The 25,077-nt window shown below is 32.4% G+C and overlaps 2 protein-coding genes across 2 annotated transcripts; one reads left to right on the top strand and one right to left on the bottom strand.

The window, feature by feature from the left end:
- Positions 1-1,265: 1,265 nt before the first annotated feature.
- Positions 1,266-4,852, top strand: LOC110635655 (caffeic acid 3-O-methyltransferase). The gene is made up of 4 exons (XM_021785077.2): positions 1,266-1,882; positions 3,668-3,978; positions 4,068-4,132; positions 4,376-4,852. Exons 1-4 carry the CDS (start codon positions 1,464-1,466, stop codon positions 4,676-4,678), a joined length of 1,098 nt encoding a protein of 365 aa, XP_021640769.2. The 5' UTR covers positions 1,266-1,463; the 3' UTR covers positions 4,679-4,852.
- A 75-nt stretch (positions 4,853-4,927) lies between these two features.
- LOC110635656 (protein DOWNY MILDEW RESISTANCE 6) lies at positions 4,928-16,503 on the bottom strand. Its single transcript, XM_021785078.2, has 4 exons — positions 16,132-16,503; positions 15,805-16,052; positions 5,525-5,849; positions 4,928-5,425 (listed from the first exon to the last, which is right to left on the bottom strand). The coding sequence occupies exons 1-4, from the start codon at positions 16,327-16,329 to the stop codon at positions 5,192-5,194; spliced, it is 1,005 nt and encodes a 334-aa protein (XP_021640770.2). The 5' UTR covers positions 16,330-16,503; the 3' UTR covers positions 4,928-5,191.
- Positions 16,504-25,077: the final 8,574 nt, after the last annotated feature.

The following is a 25,077-nucleotide window of genomic DNA, read 5'->3' as shown; positions in this document are numbered from 1 at the left end:
TTATTTAGCATAGTTAAGATTAACTCAGCTCAATGCAATTTTCCTTTGAAATGTTTCAAACGTGGACTCCACAGTATTAACTAAACTGCCTTGCTTCAATGTTCGAAAATAATATATATATATATATATATATATATATATGTATATATATTGATGAGGGACAAGTGAAGGAGTGGATTTGAAGAAAATGAACGTTACATCAAAATTAATTAATTAACTTAATAATTAAGAATTAAGAAAGAAGAAATAGCATTGTAAGGTCCCCCACCAAATACCCACCTACTCATTTGTTTTCCAATGGCCAATGGGATTCAATGCTACACATCCACTGTGTCACCCTCCTCATCATTTTTCTTTCTCTATAATATTGGACTTGTAATACTTAGCTAGTTGACTAATTCCATAATTTTATTTTTTTTTATGTATATCTCAGCATAATTTTATTTTTTATATATAAACCCAACACCTATCAACCAAAGCTTTATCTCTTTCGTCTGTCTCTGTTGTTCCTTATTTTCCTGTCATATTCTTGTTTTTAATCACAGTTTGTGACTAAATTTGTCACTTCTAATATGCACAAAATTGTTAATTGAAATAAGAATTATTTGAATTAAATAATTCTTCGCAAAAATATAAAAACTACTTCATTAATTATGTCGAATTGGAAAGACTATACAATTAAATCATAGCAACTCATAAAAAATAATTGATTAAATAATTATATATACATATTATCATAAATATTAATTATAAAAGGAGAAATTTATTTATGAATAACAAATAAATAATATATAATAAAAATAAAATATTTTTATTGATAATGCTATAATGTGAACCCAACTTTAAATTAGCAAGTATATTACAATTAATTACAACTAATTGATGGATGTTGATTGATAGGTGTTGATAATTATTGTTAGACAATTTATATCAATAGTTAAACTATAAATAAGCAACAACAAAATTAGTAATTTGAATGTAAATTTATAAAAATCATAAATTTAGTATCGTCAAATATTTAAATATTTTCTATTTAAATTTAATATATTATAAATTTAAGACATAATATATATAATAAAATTCACTTACTAAATAGATAATTATTAAATCAATTGACATTTGCTCGAGAAGTATTTCATATTTGGTATACCTCCTATTGTTTAAATTAATTTTCAAACTAATTGATTTTTTTGGCATAACATCAAAATAATCCACAAAAGAAAATTCAAGAATTATTTGGTGGGGCTTCCGTTGTTTATTGCCAGTGGGGTACTGTTTTCATAGGGAAAGCTTCGGAGGTGGTTGAGCAAACCTCCATGTATATATAACTGATTCTTGAAACCCACATAGCAAAAAGCCTTAATTTTTCTTCTTTTTGTCCTCTTCCTTCTTCAACCTTACTATATTTTAACTGGTCCACTCTCCATTCTTGAACAAGGTAAAAAAGAACCACCAATTCAAGAATGGGTTCAGCCGGCGAAACTCAGATGACTCCTACTCAGGTATCAGATGAAGAAGCAAATCTGTTTGCTATGCAACTAGCTAGCGCATCAGTGTTGCCTATGGTGCTGAAATCTGCCATTGAGCTCGACCTACTTGAAATCATGGCAAAAGCAGGTCCTGGTGCATTCCTGTCGCCGTCTGACATCGCTTCTCAGCTACCCACTAAGAACCCAGATGCGCCAGTGATGTTGGACCGTATCTTGCGACTCTTGGCCAGCTACTCCGTTCTTACTTATTCTCTGAGAACCCTTCCTGATGGCAAAGTTGAGAGGCTCTATGGTCTTGCCCCTGTTTGCAAATTTTTGACCAAGAATGAAGATGGTGTCTCAATTGCCGCTCTTTGTCTCATGAACCAGGATAAAGTCCTCATGGAAAGCTGGTAATCTCTTGACTCTTTCTTTAATTGAGTTCTTAATTCTCAACTTATTTTACAACTTCAAATATAGATGGGTACTTAGAATGAAGTTTAATTTCAAGAAAACTGTGAATTTGTCTAACATGGGATTTATTATTATTATTTTTTAATTATTTATAATACTTTGTATGAGAATTTGGTAAAGCTCTGCAACTTAAATTAATGGGATCAACAAGTAAATAATTTAAGAGAAGCTGCTGTGGAATAAGAAAATTAAGAAGAGACAAACTGGTGGATGAGTGATGAGAAAAGGCTTACAATGCCCAGAATGATTAGTATTTTACTATTTATTCATTACGACTTGCAGCATACAACAAAGATTTAGCTGTAGGCTGGTTTCGTCACTATTGTCAAACATTCAAACTAATTATCATAAGAACAATGACTTAAATTTTTGTTTTGGAATGGTAAAAAGGGATTTTCTTTTTCAAGGTTTAGATTAATAGAAGTTGAACATGTGATGATGAGAATTTGAAAAAAGAAAAGAAAAATGAGTGGAGAATATATGAAATTGTTTTTATAAAAAATATATTTTCAAATATATTAATTAAATGTTACTAAAATTTAATTTTAAATTAAATTTAATATAATTATTTTAGAATGAACTGAAATCCATTTTAAATGACTACATCAAATTTTAAGTTAAAATCAAAATTTTTTACTTTTTATTTTTATTAATAATAATATTTTAGTTGAAAGAGAAAGGTGATGGATATAGAACCAAGTTAATGGGTACCAGCCTGTGTTTTCATTCTGATAATGACAGTTAGGGGCCCCAAACCACAAACAAGAGCCACCATTTCACCTACCACACATTTTCATATATATATATATATATAATCTTATATTGAGAATCATATCATTAATCATTGATTAAATATTTTTATATAAATTTATGTATATATTTTAATTAATTTTATTTTTAAGTTAATAATTGTTAAGTTTATTTTTATTTAAAATTGAATTTATACTAAATATACTTTATTTAAAAAATCATATTTTGTCGCTCTCTACCTATTCAAAGTTATTTTTTAAAAAAGAAAAAAAACAAAAATTCTAGATGCTAATTTTAATAAATTTTATTAATTTTTTTTTATTAAAAACATAGGAAAAAATTCATCAAAAAGAATTACAAGACTTTAGGCTCAAAGCCCATTTAACCCAACACCTCAGTCACACTACCAACCCAGGCCCAGATAAAAAAAGCTAAAAGCCTAACAATTAAAAAACCCAGGCCCAGATAAAAAAAGGCTAGAAGCCTAACAACTAAAAGACTCAGCCCAGATAAATCTTTTGATACTATTTTCATTTATATCATTTTAAATTTCTCAATGGATCAAAATTAAACTTATAATCTTAGTACAATTTGGCAATTTTAATCAATAAAATTATGATAAGCAGGAGAGATTGAAAATTATAATCCTAATTTTGGTCAGCTAATTAAAATTGGAAATACAATTATAGTCAATTGCATGAATCTGCAACTAATTGGATGGAATTGCTCAAAATTACTAAAATTAAAATTATTGGATTAAACTGAAAATCCATAAAATTTAATAGAATTTGACCCGAATATAATTAATTTCATACAAATAATGAAAAAATTTTAATTGATTTTTTTTTTTTATTATATAACTATATTCACTAAACATCTAAATTACAGATTCTAAAATGAATTTGATGTGGATTCATTTATATTAATTAAACATGTTCTCATGGATAAGTAACTTAAGGTTGTGTTGATTACAGGTATCATTTGAAAGATGCAGTTCTTGAAGGAGGCATTCCATTTAACAAGGCGTATGGAATGACAGCATTCGAATATCATGGCACAGATCCAAGATTTAATAAGGTTTTCAATAAGGGAATGTCTGATCACTCTACCATAACCATGAAGAAAATTCTTGAGACTTATAAAGGCTTTGAGGGTCTTTCTTCTATTGTGGATGTTGGTGGTGGTATTGGAGCTGTCCTTAGCATGATCGTCTCCAAATACCCTTCGATCAAAGGCATTAACTTCGATTTGCCCCATGTAATTGAGGATGCTCCATCCCTTCCTGGTATTTACAAATCCCCTTCCAATTTCCAATCGTTTTCTTAATATCAATCCTGGTTGATTTTTCACACAGATACTTGTTTTTGCTTGTAGGCGTAGAGCATGTTGGTGGAGACATGTTTGTTAGCGTTCCTAAAGGAGATGCCATTTTCATGAAGGTAAGTTTGCAATTTTAAAGACCCCTTATCCTGGTTCTAATGGGCTTAACTAAGAGTGAAATAGTAAGAGATAAGATGATTGAAAGACATATAAGTTGGTTAACTCTAGTCCATGAATTTGTTATCACAAGACTTGTCAAGAAGATTCTCTCTAAAGATGTTTTGAGCTCCCCAATTCTCTAACTATAATATTTAATGAAATTTTATTGGCCTAAAATGCAAGTGTTCTTGATTCTTGTACAGTGGATATGCCATGACTGGAGCGATGAACACTGCTTAAAATTCTTGAAGAATAGTTACAAAGCGCTGCCACCAAATGGGAAGGTGATCATAGCAGAATGCATTCTTCCGGTGGCCCCAGACAGCAGCCTCGCCACCAGGACAACTGTTCATATCGACTGCATCATGTTGGCTCATAACCCCGGTGGGAAAGAGAGAACTGAAAAGGAATTTGAGGCATTAGCCAAGGGAGCTGGATTTCAGGGTTTTCGAGTGGTATGTGAAGCCTTCAATACCCATGTGATGGAATTCTTGAAGAGCGCCTAAAAGCCAAGTTTTCTCAATATTATCTTTTGATTTTTAACTACTCAAGTTGTGAGATGCGAAGATTTTCAAAGGGGGCTTTTACAGTATATGTAATTCTCAATAAAGAAAACAAATAAGAACCATATATATGATTGTACGTTGTCTGTAACTTGTATTAAATAAACTACTTCATGATGTTTACTCTTGGCATGCACGTGAATGAATTTCTGTCTGTTGGAGTATGCTGCAACAGTGCTTGAATGAAAGTAATTAAATCAACATAAATATATAGTCTCATGAATCTATTAGGTAGAGCCAATAGTCTAACAATCACGAAAGATAATTCAAATGTTCAACAATTAAGCTAATGTTGATAACAATATATTAAGAAATGGACAAATCCTTTATAAGTGCATGATTTCACTCAAACTCGAGACCTTTAAGATGACTTCAATACCCCTTCCATCCTATGTCTACTGTTCTTATTAATAGGGAATTTGCAGAAGTAGATAACAAGGATAAGGTAGGTTATTATTAATTCTTGAAAAGTTCCAAACAATGTTCTTGATCCAAGTTCCTGCTCCAAAACTTCTTATAATATTCACCATAAGTGAAATCCCTATAAATGGGTCCAACTTCATCTTGTGTTGCAGGGCTAATTAAAGCATCATCATTCGGGCACAGGAAGGAAGCAACTGACATTCTAGCTTTTTCAGCATTAACAACGGCTCTATGCCATACACTTTTATACCTCCCATTACTCAGGGCCTGCAACCACTCATTAATTTATCATAAATAATCGATCCCTTGGACTGGAATATAATATAAAGATAATAATATGGTGAATGAATATATATATATACCTACCTGTAATTGATCGCCAATGTTAATGACAAAAGCATTTGGATGAGGATCAACAGCAAGCCATTTTCCATTTCTAAGAACTTGAAGGCCAGCAACTTGAGAGTCTTGAAGCAAAATTGTAAGGGCATTAGGGTCCGTATGTCCTGGTAATCCATAGGTCAATTCTGGCTCTGGACATGGTGGGTAATAGTTCACGGCCATGTGTTGTCCTTGTTCACCCAATGCCTTCTTTATGTAATTTTTTTCAAGCCCTAAGCTCTCTGAAATCAATTCTTGTAAGCGAAACCCAAGTTCTCGAACTTCTGCACAGTAATTACTCACAGCCTCCCTATATATGCATGTAATGTTTCCATTAGTCCCTATGTGTCTTTTATTATTTGTGCATCACATATGCATATTAACAATAATCCTAAATTTTGACAATCAAGCAAGATTTTGTTAATGTAATGTAATTAGAAGTACGTAATGCAATATTATGTAATATGTAATGAAATGAATGATGTAATGCAAGTATTCTGACAAATTTAGATTTAGTTACAGAATAAAAACATAAGTAATATGATATAATGATATTTATTTATTATTTAGTTTATTTATTATGATAAAAATATCATAAGGATATATATATATATATATATATATATATATATATATATATATATATAACTCTGCCTAAGTAGTTAGCGCTTAGCCAGTCCCAAGCCCGGATAAAGGAGGAGGGTTGCGGTAGGTGACAACTAGTGTAAAAATTTCGTCACATCCTATGATATGGATTCAAATGATATAAACGTTGGGGCGTCCTCTACTAACGACGTGCTACATCGGAGCTCGGGTGTAGTGTGAAATATGCAAGGGTGTAGGGCGTTTACCAAAAGCGATGCGCCATACCGGTGCCCGGGTGTGTGTTAAGTTAGCAAGGGTTCCCACATCATGGACGGGTGTGGGTAAAGAAGTTAGTCCATAGGACAGATAGTAGAATAAATAGTGGAACAGAACACAAGATAGACATAGAAAACAATAGAAGATATCATAGAAGGAGACCAATTAGGAAGGAGCAGGATAGGAGGAGGATCAGGGTTAGTACTTGAAATGTTGGATCACTTACAGGAAAATTAATGGAGCTTGTGGATACCTTGGAAAGGAGAAGGGTGAATATTGCTTGCATTCAGAAGACTAAATGGGTAGGAGAGAAAAGTAAGAAAGTGGATAATTCAGGGTACAAACTGTGGTTTACAGGAAATGAGAGAAACAAGAACGGAATGGGCATAATCATATACAGGACATTGAAAGACGCAGTAATAGCTGTGAAAAGAGTAGGAGATAGAATTATACTAGTAAAGCTAGTACTAGAAGGAGAAACAATAAATATAGTTAGTGCTTATGACTCACAAATAGGACTAGACAGTGAGAGTAAACACAGGTTTTGGGAAGTTATGGATGATTTAATGCAAAGCATACTGAATGAAGAGAATGTTTTCATTGGTGGAGATTTGAATTGGCATGTAGGAAGTGATAGACAAGGTTATAAGAATGTTCATGGAGGTTTTGGTTTTGGCAGTCGAAATGAGGAGGGAAAAAACATATTGGATTTTGCTATGGCATACGACCTAATACTAGCAAATACCTACTTTATAAAAAGAGAGTCACATTTAGTGACTTTCAAAAGTGGCCAACATAGAAGCCAAATCGACTTCCTCTTAACTAGGAAGACAAATAGAGCTCTATGCAAGCATTGCAAGGTCATTCCAGGAGAAGCTTTAACAAGTCAAGATCGGTTGGTGGTCTTGGATGTCAAGTTTAGGAACAATTCAAGTAAGGTCAGAAGAAATAGTGTAGCTTGAACAAAGTGGTGTGAGTTCAAAGGAGTAAAGCAAGTGAAGTTCAAAAATGAGCTTCTCGAGTCCAAAGTATAGAAGCTGGATATGGAGGCCAATGATATGTGGATACAGATAGCATCAAAGATTAGAGAAGTAGCTAGAAAAGTACTTGGAGAGTCTAAAGGACACGGACCACCCTAAAAAGAGAAATGGTGGTGGAATGAGGAAGTACAAAAGGCAGTGAAGAGAAAAAAGGAATGGTATAAGAAATTACCTAAATGTAATAATAATGAGGCATATGAACAGTACAAGATAGCAAAGAAAGAGGCAAAAAAGACAGTTAGTCAAGTAAGAGCACAGGCCTTTGAAAAGTTATATGAAAAACTTCGAACTAAAGAAGGGGAGAAAGATATTTATAGATTAGCAAGGAGGAGAGAAAGGAAATGTCAAGATCTCAATCAAGTTAGGTGCATTAAGGATAAAGAAGGAAAAGTATTGGTGAAAGATGAGGACATTAAAGAAAGATGGAGAAATTATTTTAATGATCTTTTTAATAATAGTCAAAATGGTAATAGCGTGAATATAGATTATAGAACAATAGAAAAGAATGTGAATTATACTAGAAGGATTAGATCTTTAGAAGTAAAGGAAGCACTTAAGAGAATGAAAGTGGGTAAAGCCTGTGGACCCGATGAAATACCAATTGAAGTGTGGAAGTATTTGGGAGATATGGGAGTAGCATGGTTAACTAATTTATTTAATAAGATTCTAAACTCAAAGAAAATGCTTGATAAGAGATATGAGAGATAGGTATGAAGGAGCAACTACTATTGTGCGCACAGTGGGAGGGGACACAAGAGATTTTTCGATCTCAATTGGATTACACCAAGGATCAGCCATAAGCCCTTACCTTTTTACATTAGTTTTAGGTGAACTGACGAAACATATACAAGAGAGTATTCCTTGGTGCATGATGTTTGCGGATGATATTGTTCTGATAGATGAGACACGAGAATGAGTCAATAGAAAGCTAGAATTTTGGAGAAATACTCTAGAGTCAAAGGGTTTTAAGTTAAGTAGAACGAAGACAGAATACATGCATTGCAAGTTCAGTGAAGGCCAAACTGGTGATAGGGAAGGAGTTAGTTTGAATGGAGTGGTACTGTTCCAAAGTAATCACTTTAAATATCTAGGCTTAGTCCTTCAAGTAGATGGGGGATGTGAGGAGGATGTTAGTCATAGGATTAAAGTTAGATGGTTGAAGTGGAGATGTGCCACGGGAGTTTTATATGATCGTAAGATTCCCAATAAATTGAAAGAAAAATTTTACCGTACAGCCATACGACCGACTATGTTATATGGTAGTGAGTGTTAGGCACTGAAAGAGTCGTATGCATCTAAGATAAGAGTTGCAGAAATGAGAATGTTAAGGTGGATGAGTGGCCATACTAGACTAGATAAAGTCCGTAATGAGAGTATTAGAGAAAAGGTAAGAGTGGTACCAATTGAAGATAAGTTGAGAGAAGGGAGATTGAGGTGGTTTGGTCATGTGAAGCGTAGACATACGGAGGCTCCAGTTAGACAAGTAGAGCACATTAGGTTAGAGGATAGAAAGAAAAAAAGGGGTAGACCTAAATTGACTTGGAGGAGAGTAGTACAACATGACCTAGAAGCATTACACATTTCTGAGGATTTAACCCAAAATCGTTCAGAGTGGAAAAAGCGAATCTATATAGCCGACCCCAAATTTTTGGGATAAAGGCTTAGTTGAGTTGAGTTGAGTTGAGTTTTAAAAAAAAGGGAGACATACAGAGTTGCTCAAACTATAGGAGAATTAAACTCATGAACCATACTATGAAGTTGTGGGAGAGAGTTGTGGAGCATCGACTACGTCATGATACTTCTATCTCTCTCAATCAATTTGGTTTCATGCCCGGTCGTTCAACTATGGAAGTGATCTTTCTCATTAGAAGCTTGATGGAGAAATATAGAGATGTGTGGTTTTTATTGATTTGGAGAAAGCTTATGATAGTGTTCCAAGAGAGGTCTTATAGAATGTGTTGGAACAAAAGAGGATATCTATTAGGTACATACAAGTATTGAAAGATATGTATGAAGGAGCAACTATTATTGTGCGCATAGTGGAAGGGGACACAAGAGATTTTCCGATCTCAATTGGATTACACCAAGGATCAGCCATAAGTCCTTACTTTTTTACATTAGTTTTAGATGAACTGACGAAACATATACAGGAGAGTATTCCTTGGTGCATAATGTTTGCGGATGATATTGTTATGATAGATGAGACACGAGAAGGAGTCAATAGAAAGCTAGAACTTTGGAGAAGTACTCTAGAGTCAAAGGGTTTTAGGTTAAGTAGAACAAAGACAGAATACATGCATTGCAAGTTCAGTGAAGGCCAAACTAGTGATAGGGAAGGAGTTAGTTTGAATGGAGTGATACTGCCCCAAAGTAATCACTTTAAATATCTAGGCTCAGTCCTTCAAGTAGATGGGGGATGTGAGGAGGATGTTAGTCATAGGATTAAAGTTGGATGGTTGAAGTGGAGACGTGCCACGGGAGTTTTATGTGATCGTAAGATTCCTAATAAATTGAAAGAAAAATTTTACCGTATAGCTATACGACCAGCTATGTTATATGGTAGTGAGTGTTGGGCACTGAAAGAATCGTAATCATCTAAGATAAGAGTTGCAGAGATGAGAATGTTAAGGTGGATGAGTGGCCTTACTAGACTAGATAAAGTCCGTAATGAGAGTATTAAAGAAAATGTAGGAGTGGTGCCAATTGAAGATAAGTTGAGAGAAGGGAAATTGAGGTGTTTTGGTCATGTGAAGCGTAGACATACGGAGGCTCCAGTTAGACAAGTAGAGCACATTAGGTTAGAGGATAAAAAGAAAAAAAGGGGTAGACCTAAATTGACTTAGAGGAAAGTAGTATAATATGACCTAGAAGCATTACACATTTCTGAGGATTTAAACTAAAATCGTTCAGAGTGGAGAAAGCGAATCTATATAGCCGACCCCAAATTTTTGGGATAAAGGCTTAGTTGAGTTGAGTTGAGTTATATATATATATGTGTGTGTGTGTGTATATATATATATATATATATATATATTTTTTTTTTTTATTTAAAATTCCATCAAAATTCATAAGTAAAATTTTAAATTTAAAAATTTTGAAGATCAATTTTTAGAAAAATATTAAACTTTATGGACTAAATTTTAATTTTAAAAAACTTTGAGAGTAATTTAAGTATATATCTAATGGCGGTGGCAGAACAGCGGTGATAGTAACAATGATGAATAAATGATGATATTAATGATAATGATAATAATAAATATAATAAATAATTATAATTATATAAAATTTTATATATGATATTTAATTAAAAAATAACTAATTATATGATGTAATTATCAATGCAGCATATCCAAATTTTTTTTGTTACATCAATTATAATTAAATGAATAAAAAAAATCATTGATTAAGAGATTGAAAATTGAAATGGAGATATTTATCATTAATTAACAATGAAAAGAGATATAGAAATGGAATATAAATAATAAAATGAATTTACTAGTATTATATATGAGCAATAATGCAATGCAGCCACGTCACCAGCTCTATCTCTTACCATTAAAATTCTCTTTATTCTCACAATTGTCAATTCCCACAACTGTGTCCCACCCATTTAAACATATCTCTAAATAAATTTCCTTTTTTTAAAAAAAAAAAAATTTCTAATTAAACACAACCAAATTTACTGGTCACAAATCACACAAATAACCTCTTATCCATCCTTTAAAAGTTTTCTGTTTTTTTTTTTTTTTTTTTTTTTTTAAATCAATTTTCAAACATGACAATCACTAATATTCTATTCTACTCTATTCTATTCTATTATATCCCTATCCCTTTACTTGGAAATTGATATCCCTCAATGCTTCCTTTTCAAAAATATCGGCTCACTTTCCGTTATATTTTTATAATTTTTTAGTTGCTGTCTTATTAGCTCAATAATTATTCTTTTTTATTTATAAAATTTTAAAAAATATTTAATTTAACTTATAAATAGATCAAATCTACTTATAAATATAAATAGATTAACATTTGATTTAATTTATAAGTTAAAAAAATTATTTAAAATAAGTTAAAAGTTAAAAATATAAATACTTTATAACTTATTTACTAATTTTAAAATAATCATTTAACTAGGTAAAAGATTATATTATATTAGTAATTTTCAAAAATTATCTTATTTTAATAATTATAATACTTAATTATATTTTTTTTTATAATTTCAATAAATTAAATTATTTTCTAATATCTTTTAATCAAATAATTAAACTATTTAAAAGTTATTTTTAAATAATTTTATTAAATAATTAATTATTTATTTTTAATTTAATTCATAAATTAAAAAATATATTTAAATCAAAAGTTAAAAGTAAGTAATCAAATCAAATACTCTTATAAATAAAATTGAATATAATTAACTAATTCAAATATTTATAGAACAAAAATTGATAAAAATGATTATATTAAAAATTTAAAAGAATAAAAGTGAAAATTCATAATTCTCACTCTTATAAATATAGTAAAATAAAAACATTTTTATATATTTTTTTACACTCCAAAACTTAATTTATGAACTTTTACTGTATGATATACAACATTATTTTATAGTATATTTAACATTACTGTTAGAATTATTATTAAAAAATATATATATATTTAAATATATTAATTAAAAAATATTAAAAAAATCTAAAATTAAATTTAATAAATTTTAATTATAAAAATATTAAAATAATAAAATAAATTTTTATAAATAAATTTTTAATAACATTTAAAATATTTTTTTCTTAAAAGATAATTTTAAATCTAATCGATGTGAACACTTTGAATATGGAGTAGGTAAATGTAATGAATTATATCATTAATCTAAATCTTATTTTATAGAACTTAAATAAAATATTAATTTTATGCCCTAAATTATTCTTAATTTTCAAATAATTTAATTAAAAAATATAAAAAATTAAAAAAGTGTTGGCCGTATTTAGACAAAGAAGAACTGTTTCTAGAAGAAGGAGACCTTTTCTTTTTATTTAATAAAAAAGGTGTTGCAAGTTGCAAGGTACCTTATTAAATGGTTACGTGAAACTACACGATTGCCGCACTAATGCCTAATACACTACACGTCACCAATCGTACTCATTCGATGATAGGAAAAGCTGCCAACTGCACAAGAATCTTAGCCCTTCATCCTTTTGACGGTCGAGATCTTATTTAGCTTGCTCACGTCAACGCGGCTTTTGCCTCTGACGTCACTATGGGTTCCCCTATTATTATTACACCTATAACACTAACCTACTTGAGAATTAAAACTTTGCCCTGCTTTTATTATTATTATTATTTTTTTAAATTACTTATTAATTAATATTATCATCTAGCCTATTACGTGATGACACATTATCATGATTATGTCGTTTTAATATATTAATTTAAAATTAAAATTATTTTATAGTTAAGGTAGTTAAGTAGTTAGGAGAAATGGTGTGAGTGTACAAAACACAAAAACAGAATCATGTGCTAAAAATGATTGAAAACTTTTCACCTACTTCGATTCCTCACTCACCAAACTTCCATTACAACAATCAAATGAAATTTGCATGTAATAAAAGCAAATAAATTGAATTTTGACAGTTTTATTTTAATTTTAAATTTATTTTTTTTTTTCAAAATCCCTCTCGTAAAAGTTGAAGCACATTTATATCGTGGCCTAACCTAAAAAGGATTCCACAGCCTAATACGCCATATATGGCTATGATTTTATTATATGTGTGGCTGTGAATATTATTGATCAGCTAAAGAGGATTCAACTGTACGATGCCCCGTCATTAACGCTATGTCGTTTAGCGGTCATATTTTCCAATTGATAGATATGCCGATTTGTGAAAACGAAAAGAGACTCCACAGCAATCAAATATAGACTTTTAAAGATACTCTCTTTTCTGTTAACCTAATATATTTCAAAAATAATTATAGAGTAATTTTATTAATTACATTAAGTGCTTATTAGATATTAAAAAATAATTATTTTAAACACTGTTAAACAAAATTACTTAGAAAAAAATATTTTATTATTTTAATATTTTTATGATTAAAATTTACAAACTTAATTTTAAATTTTTTTTAATATTTTTTAACTACATTAATCCTATTGAAATAATAAGTAGGAGAATTTTTTATTAGTTAAAATTAAAATTTTTTTAAAAGAATAATTTAGAGTTATTTATATTAAATATATTATATATAAATGAATTTTTTTAATGAAAATCCTTAATATCATCCAAAGAAAAAAAAAAAAACTAATTTTGAAGCATAAAAATAAACCAAAAACACCTCTAACCATAAATACTAAAAAAAATATACATAAGATTTTCGATCCGTGCATTGCTGCCCTCGAAAATCAATATCATTGTGTGTGATTATATTTTCAGAAATAACTTGACTATAACAAGATGTATATATCTATCTAATTTATACTTAATATATTACTTATAATCAAAATAGATTTTCACTCAAAAATATTATAAATTTTACTTAAATTGATTAAGTATAAATTTCCTAGTTTTCCTATTCTCTCATTGAAAAAAAAAAAGAAAAAAAAGATATACATGATAAGAAATAAATTTGTGAGTTGCTCCTCATTATTTTCCTTTATCTAATGAAGCGAGTATTTGTCTTAATATATAAAAATTAATTTATAAATATTTTACAATTTTATGCAAATATGTATTTGATTAAATAACTTTAATAAAGAGTTAGATACATCTATTATTAAAATTATTAAATGATATATATTGTGAAGTTTTAATTATTTTTATAAATTCAAGATATAAGATATATAATGAGATCCATTTATTAAATATATAATCCTACATATTTATATTTTGAATATATAATGAATCGAGATAGGCAATAATTTCTCACTTTTAAAAAATTAAATGAGAATAACGTACTAAAATACTATCATATTAGCTTATAAGCAAATGACTTATAACTACCAAAATGAAAAAGGCTGATCTCAACTTATTTTTTTAGTTTATAAATCTAAAAGAAAAATACTATAAATAAATAAATAAAATAAATTTATTTTTAGAGTTTATAAGCTAATTTGTGAAATCAAACACTCTCTAAGTTTGATGATGAGAATTAATCAATTAAAAAAAAATACATTATTTTTATTGAATTTAATAAGATTGAAGTAAATTAGTAGATTAGACTTAGACCTAAAATATCAGAAGCCTAATTAAACATGATCCAACCAATATATTGAACATGTCCATTCACTAAGCAGTACCCAAAAGTTAAACCAATTATTCTCGAGTATTATTAACCATATTTGTAGGTACGTAGATGTGAATCTCTAGGAAAAAGACTTGACTATAATTTACTAGTAATTAACTATAATCTCTAAGGAAGGAGGAAAAGTTTCACATCATTGATTAAGCAAAGTTGTTCTGCAAGAGACAAATCCAAGAGCACACAGATTGCTTATGATACTTCTCCTCTTGGAAACCCACATGTGAGCACATGGGAAATTTATTAGGAGTAGGACAACTACAGTTTTTTTTTTTTTTTAAAGTGAATAGTTAAAGGCTTAACTGTTTTAATTCCCATACATTTAATTACAATATTCAGTAAATTTAATAATTAATTAAAACAGTTGTTTTGAAGGATATCAATTGCATCTCTACCTGTTAATTGACTATTGACTGCAACCACTTCAATCTAAACCTACCCCATTACTTAGACTTACACTAAGTATATGAATATACCAATTGAATTGACTATAAAGAGCAGGTGAGGACCAGCAGAAAAGTAGGGCTCCTACACATAAACTTAAGTTTTATAGGTTGAAGAAGGCAATGGCGTGAGAAGAAAACCAAATCCTTCTCTACTTATAAAACGTTTTGAGTTAAAGAAATGAAATGCTTCTCTTATTTTAAGATACTATCTTAGTGCCCTAAAAATATCCATGCATGAATTCATACTGATAATTTGATTCACGTAAATACAAGTCACATGACTTACATTATGTCATAATAAATAATTTTTTAAATTTTTTGAGAAAAAAACAGGAAGATATGATTTATTAAATAAAATATATAATTTAAATAGCTAATGGTTAAATATATATATATATATATATATATATGATAATGTAATCTTGTTTTAATAAGCGTATAATGACATGAAATCAAAATTTTAGGGATTTTAAATGTATTTGCCAAGTCCATGAATTATATTAATAGTAAATGCAAAAATTTTTAAAAGATGAGAGAGGTATGCACGTGTCAGGTTTGTAGCGACAGTTATTCATACAGCTGCTGTGACTAAAGCAAAGCACAAAGAGAGAGAGAGAGAGAGAGAGAGGGTTACTTGAATGGAGGAGGATTTGAAGGCCACTCAGGCACATACTGGTCAAGAGGATAGCAATGGAGCCTGAGATAATCCCTCCAGTTATGAACCTTCTCCTTATGCAAATTAAAACTTGTAGAAAGTCTCATTGTCTTTGATGGGTCATCAGAATAAACCTTCAGCTTCTCCTCCACAGGCAACCTGAAGAAATCACTGGCCACTCCTATCATTTTCTCCACACCCTCCAGCGATACTCCATGATTTATCACCTACAAGCCCCAAGATTCAACCAACCCTGTAGATATCGAACTAAAAAACAAATACACAAATTTATTAATAATGGGTTACCTGGAAAAACCCGAAGTTAGCACAGGCATCACCGATTTGCTGCACAATTTGGGCTCTATCCTCACAACCCAAGTCGATAACCGGAACGTCCTCGCATGCTAAAACTTCTGATAACCGAGGACGTTCAGATTCCGGCCTGATGTAACTTTCCGGGAGGGTTAAGTACTTGATTCCAGAGGAAAGAACTTTCGTATCCATGGTGTTATTATAACTATTAGTAGTTATATAAATGATAATATAAGATTAGCTAGCTAAGCTGCTAGCTAGGGTGATGAAAACAAACCACTTTGTTTAAATCGGCACCAGGATAGAAACCCTTTTCTTCTGCTTGGACTCACCATGTGTCTCCAAGGCGATGAGCGTTCATCGCGTTCCACATGTGTACTTATAGTTGCATCTTCTAGGCCTAATATTTATTTTTAAGTAATTATATATTAACAATATTTCATATCATATAATACCTATTATTATAAATATATTTAACATTTTAAATACTAAACGATTTGTTTTAAATAAAATTTTACATTTTATTTTTTTCTTTTATTTAATAATGTCTATTATTTCTGAAATTTAGAGTATGTTTGAGAAGAGAGGAAAGTAAGAAGGAAAAGAAAATGTGAGGGAAAAATAAATTTATTTTTTATTTTTTTATTTGGATTGAGTAGAAAATAAATGAAGAGAAAAAATATTAGAGGAAAAATAAAAATATTTTTTTTTTCTCTTTAAAATAAGAAAAAAGTAGGAGAAAAATATTTAAAAATATAAAAATATCTTTATACTTAATAATTTTTTTTAATTTAAAGATAAAATTATAATTTTATTATTCATAAAATAATTTTTTCTCTAATATTTTTCTCTCTCAATTCAAATAAAGAGAAAGAAAATAATTTTTATTTTTATTCTTTATTTTTATATTTTTAATATAGTTTAAAAATAAAGATTATAAATACAAGGATGGATAGATCCAATTATATTGAAAATAATGATGATTTGTTTTAATAATCAAAATAAAATATTATATTTTCACTCTCTGAAATACATAATCATCTGAGAAAAAATAAACAGTAAGTTTCCGTTTGGGCGGGGCGTTGACTCGCCATCACCAGGGCCTTTTTTTTTATTATTTTTTTAAAGTTGCAGCTCCTTGATCGAGAATACATCGTCTGCGCTGCTCGCTAGAGCATATGAAAAATTCCCGGTAAAAAAAAAGCAGCGCAGCTCATGGGTAGTATCAAAAGCAACTAAATTAATTTAAAAAAAAAAAAAAAGATTTGTGAGATGTCCAAGATTTTATGTGATTTTCTCTTTACCGGAGAGATTTTTTATGTACGAAAACGCTGGGTGAACGAGATGTAACCAGAGAATGTGACCGCTTGTAGAAACAAGCCCCACAATTTTATTTTTTTTTTTAATTGCATAAAATTAGGGCTCTCATGGTCTTTTTAAGCTTAAAGCCCATAGTCGATAATTGATATCTTCAATCCAATTCAATCTCATAGAAAATAATTTATCACTAAATTTAAGATGACAACTTATGAGATATATTATTAAACAAATTACTATTAAATAAATAAATTTTATTTATAGTTTATAAACTTAGAAATTTGTACATCTTGAATTTAAGGCACTATATTAATATATTTTTTAATTTTAGTTTGTAATATTTAATTTTTTTTTAATATTAAATTTATTGAACAATAAAATCATTTTCATCTCTTTGTAGATTGTCTACTAGCATGATGATCCAACATGACAATTACTTTTCTCTCCTCTCTCATCTTTCCTCACGTTTCTTATTCTTCTTTTTCCTCTACGCACAATGCCTCAAGCCCTCTCTTGATTCTCCATCTTTCAACTCTTTCAGTTGCCTCTCTCAGTTATGTCTTTCTCAATTGTCTATTTTAATTCTCTCTCGAATCTTCTTTCGCCTCAAGCGTTACTCATTCTCATCAAAACCCTACAATTTTCATCAAACAGCTTTTCAATTCTTCTAAATATGCTATTATTGTTACCACCGAATTAAACCCATCATGGCCATCACCATCAATAAATGCCACCCCACCAATCACCCACAAACCTAACTTCATGCTACAATTACTCCCTCTTTGGACACGACCACATCTCCTCCATAATCCCTTATCCTTTCTGTAACACTCCTGATTTTTTTATATATTATTATTGGGCTTCGTGTAGGTATCCTCAATTCGCGGAAATTCGACAGTTGTCCGGATCTGAATTTCCTACGAATAGACTACCACCGGAAAAGTCTCCGAATTGGATCGAGGTTTTGGCTACCCCACCATTGTCATGCATCCCGAGCACGTTCCCGAAGTCGGAATCGGCAAAGGTAAACCCGAACCTTGCTTTTTCGTAATTTTCTAGTGCTTAAATCCATAAAATATTCGTGGTAGCTTAGAAAATTACGATTCTTTTTGCAATAGCTTAGTAATATTTCTAAGGACCGCGGGGCAGAATTTTATAATTTTTAGAGCTTATTTGAGCAGTTTTTGCAAAAATAATCAATTATAAAGACTAAATTGAAATTTTACATATTGTGATGGATGATTGATTTGGTGGGCCCAGGAGGGGCTGTGTGATGTGATTGAGTTGTGGACATATGGATTGTGAATATAGAAGTGTGTTTTGAGCCCTTTTGCAGGTTGGGTAGGTCCTAGGTATCGGGGAGACTCTGCCGGATTTTCGGCACGACTTAGGACGTATTGGTCTTTTTCTTTGTTTGTATTGAGTCAAATTTATTAAATGATTGTAATAAAATTGTCGATGAGCGAGATACCTTCTTCCTCCGCCCAGACGCCACAGTGATTGTCGTCAAGTCTGTGAGTAAAATATTAATTTTAATTGTAATTTCACTATTATTATATGTTCAAGCATGCCCATGCATCACTTATATGCATATATTTATGTAGTTAAACTCTAGGCACGATTTATGTTGCATTGATAACTGTTAAAGTGCCATGGATGTTGTTGTGGTAATTTGGAGCAAGCAGCGTGCGTTGGCGTGCGTGTGATGTGGTGTGGACTATGGATAGGACGGGTAGTCACGCTTGAGTTCTTCAGGGACCCGATCCTTCGAGGGGTAGTCACGCTTGAGTTCTTCACGGGACCCTCGATTTGGTTTATTAAGCGAAAGTCCGGCTTGAGTTCTTCACGGCACGTGTTGGATTTAAGAGAGTCAGATAGGGGATCAGCTCCCATATGTTATGATTGATGCTACAGGGTGCGTGAGTGCTCCAAATTACCTTTTTGATGTTATGATGTGAAAATGTTGTTGATGTTGCATTTCACTCTACAGGGTGCATTAGTTTTAGATAGTTATAGAGATTATGGTTAAAATTGATATTTTACTCTCTAAGTCGAATGCTCACTCCTGTTCAATATTTTTTTCAGGCTACAGGAGAATTTTATTTTGGTTAACCTGCTTTTCTCCTTCGCAGGTTGATTATCGATATTTGTGTAATTTTATTTACTCCTAGAATTTCCGCATGTGTTAGAAGTATTTATTTGATTATGGTCTGTAATATTATTATCATGTTGGACCTGTAAACGTATAATGATATGCATGTTTGATGGATTGGATGAGGGAGCTGAGCTCCCATTTATTTTTATGAGGATATGAGTATGTGGAGGGTGAGCTGAGCTCCCCAATTGAGTATTTATTATGTTTACAGGTCGGGTGAGTCGAAAACTCCCCGTTGGAAAATCCATTTTATGGCCGAACTCTGTCCGTTTGTTTTCTTGATATTGGGCCCAAATGGGCCTTAGAGTTGGGTAAATGAATAGTTAAGGCTTACTACGGACCTCGGGGGCTTTAGGCTGGCCCAGGTCCTAGTGCCGGTCCGGCCCATAGGTTGGGTCGTGACAAATGTGGTATCAGAGCTTAGGCTCCAGATTCATAGGGAAAAATTATCTAAGTGTTGGGAAGAGTCTACTAGGAGTCACATGCAGAGTATAGGATTCTGTTTCGTCTTTTCCTGTAATTCTTTGTTTCTAGATTCTACGTTATACCTCGGGAAATATAAGATTACCTCAGTTAGTGTCTTGATTTTCGTGGAGTACATAGAAACATGAAATATATTTAGCAAACTTATTGAGGTCTACGTTGGAAACACGTACTCCAATAAATACTATATTTTCGTCAGTATGGATTTAAATGGTGTGCCCATTTCGTGCAAGGCATGAGTACATAAAAGTGAGTCTTGAAAGTACAGTTGCCCTAGATAAGGATGAGGATACCATTGCCGGCAACATCGATGGATGACCCGCATGTAATAAGTTTATGATAATAGAAGATTCAAGAGAGATAAGAGATTAAGAGACCTAGTCTGCCAGGACGTATCGTAGTAACTATACAATATTCTCGATGTCTGTTCTGTAAGCTGCAGATTACAGTACCGACATGAGATTATTGTGTAGAGTCGCTGCACTTCCTGTAGTGCTTATGATGAGGATGTTGCAGCGATCTGCTTTGGTACAAGAATGCCGTAATGCAGTTCTATATCTGCAAAGGAGTTGGGAACTCCTGGTTAGGGATCTAGAGCTAGAATATCGAAGGTCACAGTTGGGTGGTAACTAGAGTCAGTGACCCAGTTACCCTAGCATGAGCTAGAGTTACAGTAAGAGTTGCAAAGTAAAGGTGACACCTATAGAGTGAGACCATCTAGTCTTCGGTATGGAATTTTGGATGGTTTTTGCAGTATGACAAACATTTTGCTTAGAGCTTAGTGAGAATAGTATACCTTGTGTGTATCAGTATGGAATAAAGTACAACCCTACTACCTAGAGAAGGTCGAAACTATGAATATATGATTTACAGAGCTATGATATGATAAGAGAGACATTAGTTTGACATGGTTTTGGGCAAGGTGGTAAATGTAGTACCTTTGTTGCAGCAAGTTAGGGTATAGTCCTATCTTTTCAGAAGGGATCGAAAGTTATTACTAATAATGGTGACCCACAAAATAGTGCCCCAGATGGGACTGTAGAGTGTGGTAGAGAGTAGTTGGCTCGGGTATCCTGGAGAGGATACAAGTTCCATTATAGGAATCATATATAATCAGATCACGATGGATGTAAATCCTTTGAATTGGATGACGGGTTTGGGTGCCCGAAATCTTAAGTTTTGGAATTGAGTAAACATGGAAAATAATAATAATAATAATAAAAATAATAATAAATAAAATTACTGCAGAATCAGTTCTCGAGGTAGTAAGGGTATTATGTAAGCTAAAGGATAAGAATAGAAATCATACGATAAAGGTATGACTGCAATTTCCTGAGTTTCTTTCTGACTTCATATTGTTCAAACAGTAGTATAATCTAATTATAATAGTGTTAAGAGTAATAAATTAGCGAAGATAAATCACAGAAGGCCAGTAGATAGAGAAAGTGTAGAATGAAAATTGGGATAATTGATTACAGATGCAATATAATCTAAGTGCCAGTGGGAGTACTAGCTAGAGTGGTCAAAGGACCAAATCTGAGTAGCACAGACATATGATAACGCGATAGAGACTCTGAAAGATATAGTTAGCAAGTACAGCTGTTATGTTAGGAAGAAGAATGGAACCAGGGATAGAATAGTCAAGTTCTATTTTGGGTAAGACAAAGGAAATAAATGAAAGGACAACCTAAAGAGTGCATAATAAAAGGAACAAAGTTAAGATATAGGATAGGCTAAGTGTTATTCTTGGCAAGGAGAATGACAAGGATGGAAAATCCAAAATGGGACCACATTAGTGAGAAAAGTGATGGAGGTATGGAATACAATAATAATGAGTAAATGTTAGAAGGTGTGCGATGGTATTGCGGACTACCTAAATAGGTAGAGAAAGAGAAGTTAGTAAGCAGTAAGTTGAATAAAAGTCAGTCTAAGGGATCAAATAGGTATGATGAGAGGAAAAGAATGATAGATAATGACACATAGGTTTTAGGTTATACTTTTGAAATAGTGAGAAGGTAGTTAGAGGTTCGTTATGAATGTCAGGCAAACATTTTTAGTGTGATCAACAGAATCACTTTGCAGTGAAGCAATAACGACAGAGCAACAGTAGGGGTAGAATAAAAAGTGACAAGTATGGATGGTAATAAATCACTAGAAAGTTTAAGGATCAAATTAATGACCATAGATAAGGGTGGAATTAGTGTTGGAAGAATCTATTAGCGAGAGAAATCTTTCAGGATTCAACAAGGGTTAAGGGCACAATATAAACGATGATAGATATGAATCATAGGTCGAGTATAAGTAAAGTTAATAAATTATAAAATATTATGTCAGGAAGGACGATGGTACAGTAAAGGGTTCATGCAGATGATACCTTATAGGTAGAGCACAATTGTGCTAGGAGATGATGAAATTTGAAGAGAAAGACTAAGAAACATAGGTTAAACGTTATTATATGGACAATCGGGCGTAGTTGAATATAAAGGATATTTTTCTTTCTTTTCAAGTTTAGCTCGTGTTTTTTATTCCAGAGCGTTATACAAGTAGCAGAAACTGAGGCAAGGAGACCTAGTTATTTGAGATTTTGATAGGCACCAATTCATATACAATTTCCTGATATGAGAATGACAGTAAGTGCATACCTAGTGTTAAGTATGAAAGGACGATCAGAGTAATGACAGAGTTAAATTGAGTTAGCTACTAAGGCTTGCATGATCGCTTTAAACTATGAGCTAGATGAAGTACTATTTATGGATGAGTTTCAATAGATGAAATTGTTGCTGATGGGTAATTTGAGGTTGAAGTTTAGAAAGCTATGGGCAGTATATATGATTATATTAAGGAGAATGAACACGTGAAGTATCTTGTTTGGAATTAAGGCATGACACATATTTCCTACAGCCATGTTAGTTCAGATGGAACTTATAATTTATGGGGCTCATATTCATCCAGGATAAGCAATTTCCTACTAAGGCTGGTAGGGAATGATAATGTTCTGATAGTTAAGTTGGAAAAAAAGGGGATACAAGAAAAATTTTCTATGGGTAATTATAAGTGTTACATAAGGTGAAGAATGTGCTGGTAGGAGTAAATCATAGGGTTAGAATTCTCGAAGTAATGAAACTAGTAATCAAGATAAGACTAAGAAATAAAAAGAAAGTTAAAGTTGATAATGGGATAGACATCTTTGAAGGAAAAGGTGTAAGGATGAGATAGGACTAAAATTAAGGAATAAGTACAGCAGGTTGAAAAGATACCAACAATACCAAAAATAGGAAAAGGGAAGTGGATAAGATGCAAAGGACAGGATAATGATGAGGATAAGGAGTGTCTAACCACTGCCCCTGTGTTAACACTACCTATGAGCGGTGAAGGATACACCGTGTACTGTGACGCCTTCAGAGTTGGCCTAGGGTGTGTTTTGATGCAGAATGGAAAAGTAGTGGCTTATGCTTCAAGGCAGCTGAAGAGGCATGAGCAGAACTATCCCACCCATGATTTGGAAATGGCGACTGTAGTCTTTGCACTAAAAATCTGGAGACACTACTTGTATGGTGAAGTGTGCGAGATATACACCGACCATAAGAGTTTGAAGTACATCTTCCAACAGAGGGATTTAAACTTGAGACAGAGGAGATGGATGGAGCTTCTGGAAAACTATGATTGCACCATCCAAGCACCACCTGGGAAGGCCAATGTAGTAGCAGATGCTTTAAGCGTAAAATCTTCCGCGCTTGGCGCACATTTCACAGAGAAGAGACCGTTGATTCAGGAAGTACATGAGTTAATGGATCAAGGTTTAATCCTAGATCTTTCAGATGAGGGGGTCTTGTTGGCTCATTTTTCAGTGAGGCTAGACTTGCGAGATAGAGTTAGAGTTTCCCAATACAGAGACCAACAATTAATGAAGATCATAGAAAGAGTACAGCAAGGTGAAGGTGGTGAGTTTGGATTTGCCAATGATGGTGCCCTAGTGCAGGGTTCTAGGATGTATGTGCCCGATGTGGACAATCTCAGAGATGAAATAATGCGAGAGGCACACTATACACTGTACAATGTCCACCCAGGTTCCACCAAGATGTACCATGATGTGAAAGATAGCTATTGGTGGAATGGCATGAAGAGAGACATAGCAGACTTTGTGTCCAAGTGCTTGACTTGTCAGAAGGTGAAGTTTGAACACCAGAGACCGTCAGGAAAGTTGCAAGAGCTCCCTATCCCAGAATGAAAGTGGGAAATGATTTCTATGGATTTTGTGACTGGGTTGCCTCGTACCACGCGAGGATATGATTCGATATGGGTAATTGTAGATCGCCTAACCAAATTAGCTCACTTCTTGCCTGTGAAGACTACTTATTCTGTGGCACAGTACACCCGGCTCTACATTCGAGAAATAGTCAGATTGCATGGAGTTCCGGCTTCCATAATATCTCGAGAGGGCCCCGATTCACTTCTGCTTTGGAGAAAGTTGCAGAGGCACTTGGCACACGATTGAACTTCAAGACGGCTTTCCACCCTCGCATGCATCGGACAATTGAAAGGACAATCCAAACATCGAAGACATGCTTCACATGAGCGTTTTGGATTTTGGAGGTCAATGGGATGAGCAATAGCTTTGGTGGAGTTTGCCTACAAAGATTATCACTCCAAAGATAGGGATGCCACCCTATGAGGCACTATATGGAAGAAAGTGTAGGTCTCTCTGTGTTGGATGAAAATGGGGAAGCGAAGGTGCATGATGTAGACCTAGTGCAAGACACTTGAGAGATAGTTCCTTTAATCGAGGAACGATCAAAACAATTTTCAAGAGGCGTAAGAGTTATGCAGACCCCAGACGGAGGGATGTGGAGTTTGCAGTGGGCGACTATGTATTCCTGAAGGTTTCTCCAATGAAGGGAGTCATGAGATTTGGAAAGAAGGGCAAATTGGCACCTCGGTATATTGGACCTTTTGAGGTTACTGATAGAGTTGGAGCAGTTGCCTAC

The sequence above is a fragment of the Hevea brasiliensis genome, chromosome 9, assembly GCF_030052815.1.
Source record: "Hevea brasiliensis isolate MT/VB/25A 57/8 chromosome 9, ASM3005281v1, whole genome shotgun sequence".
Lineage (NCBI taxonomy): Eukaryota > Viridiplantae > Streptophyta > Magnoliopsida > Malpighiales > Euphorbiaceae > Hevea > Hevea brasiliensis.
Note: the sequence above shows the minus strand (reverse complement) of the source record. Positions and strands in the feature narration are given on the sequence as shown.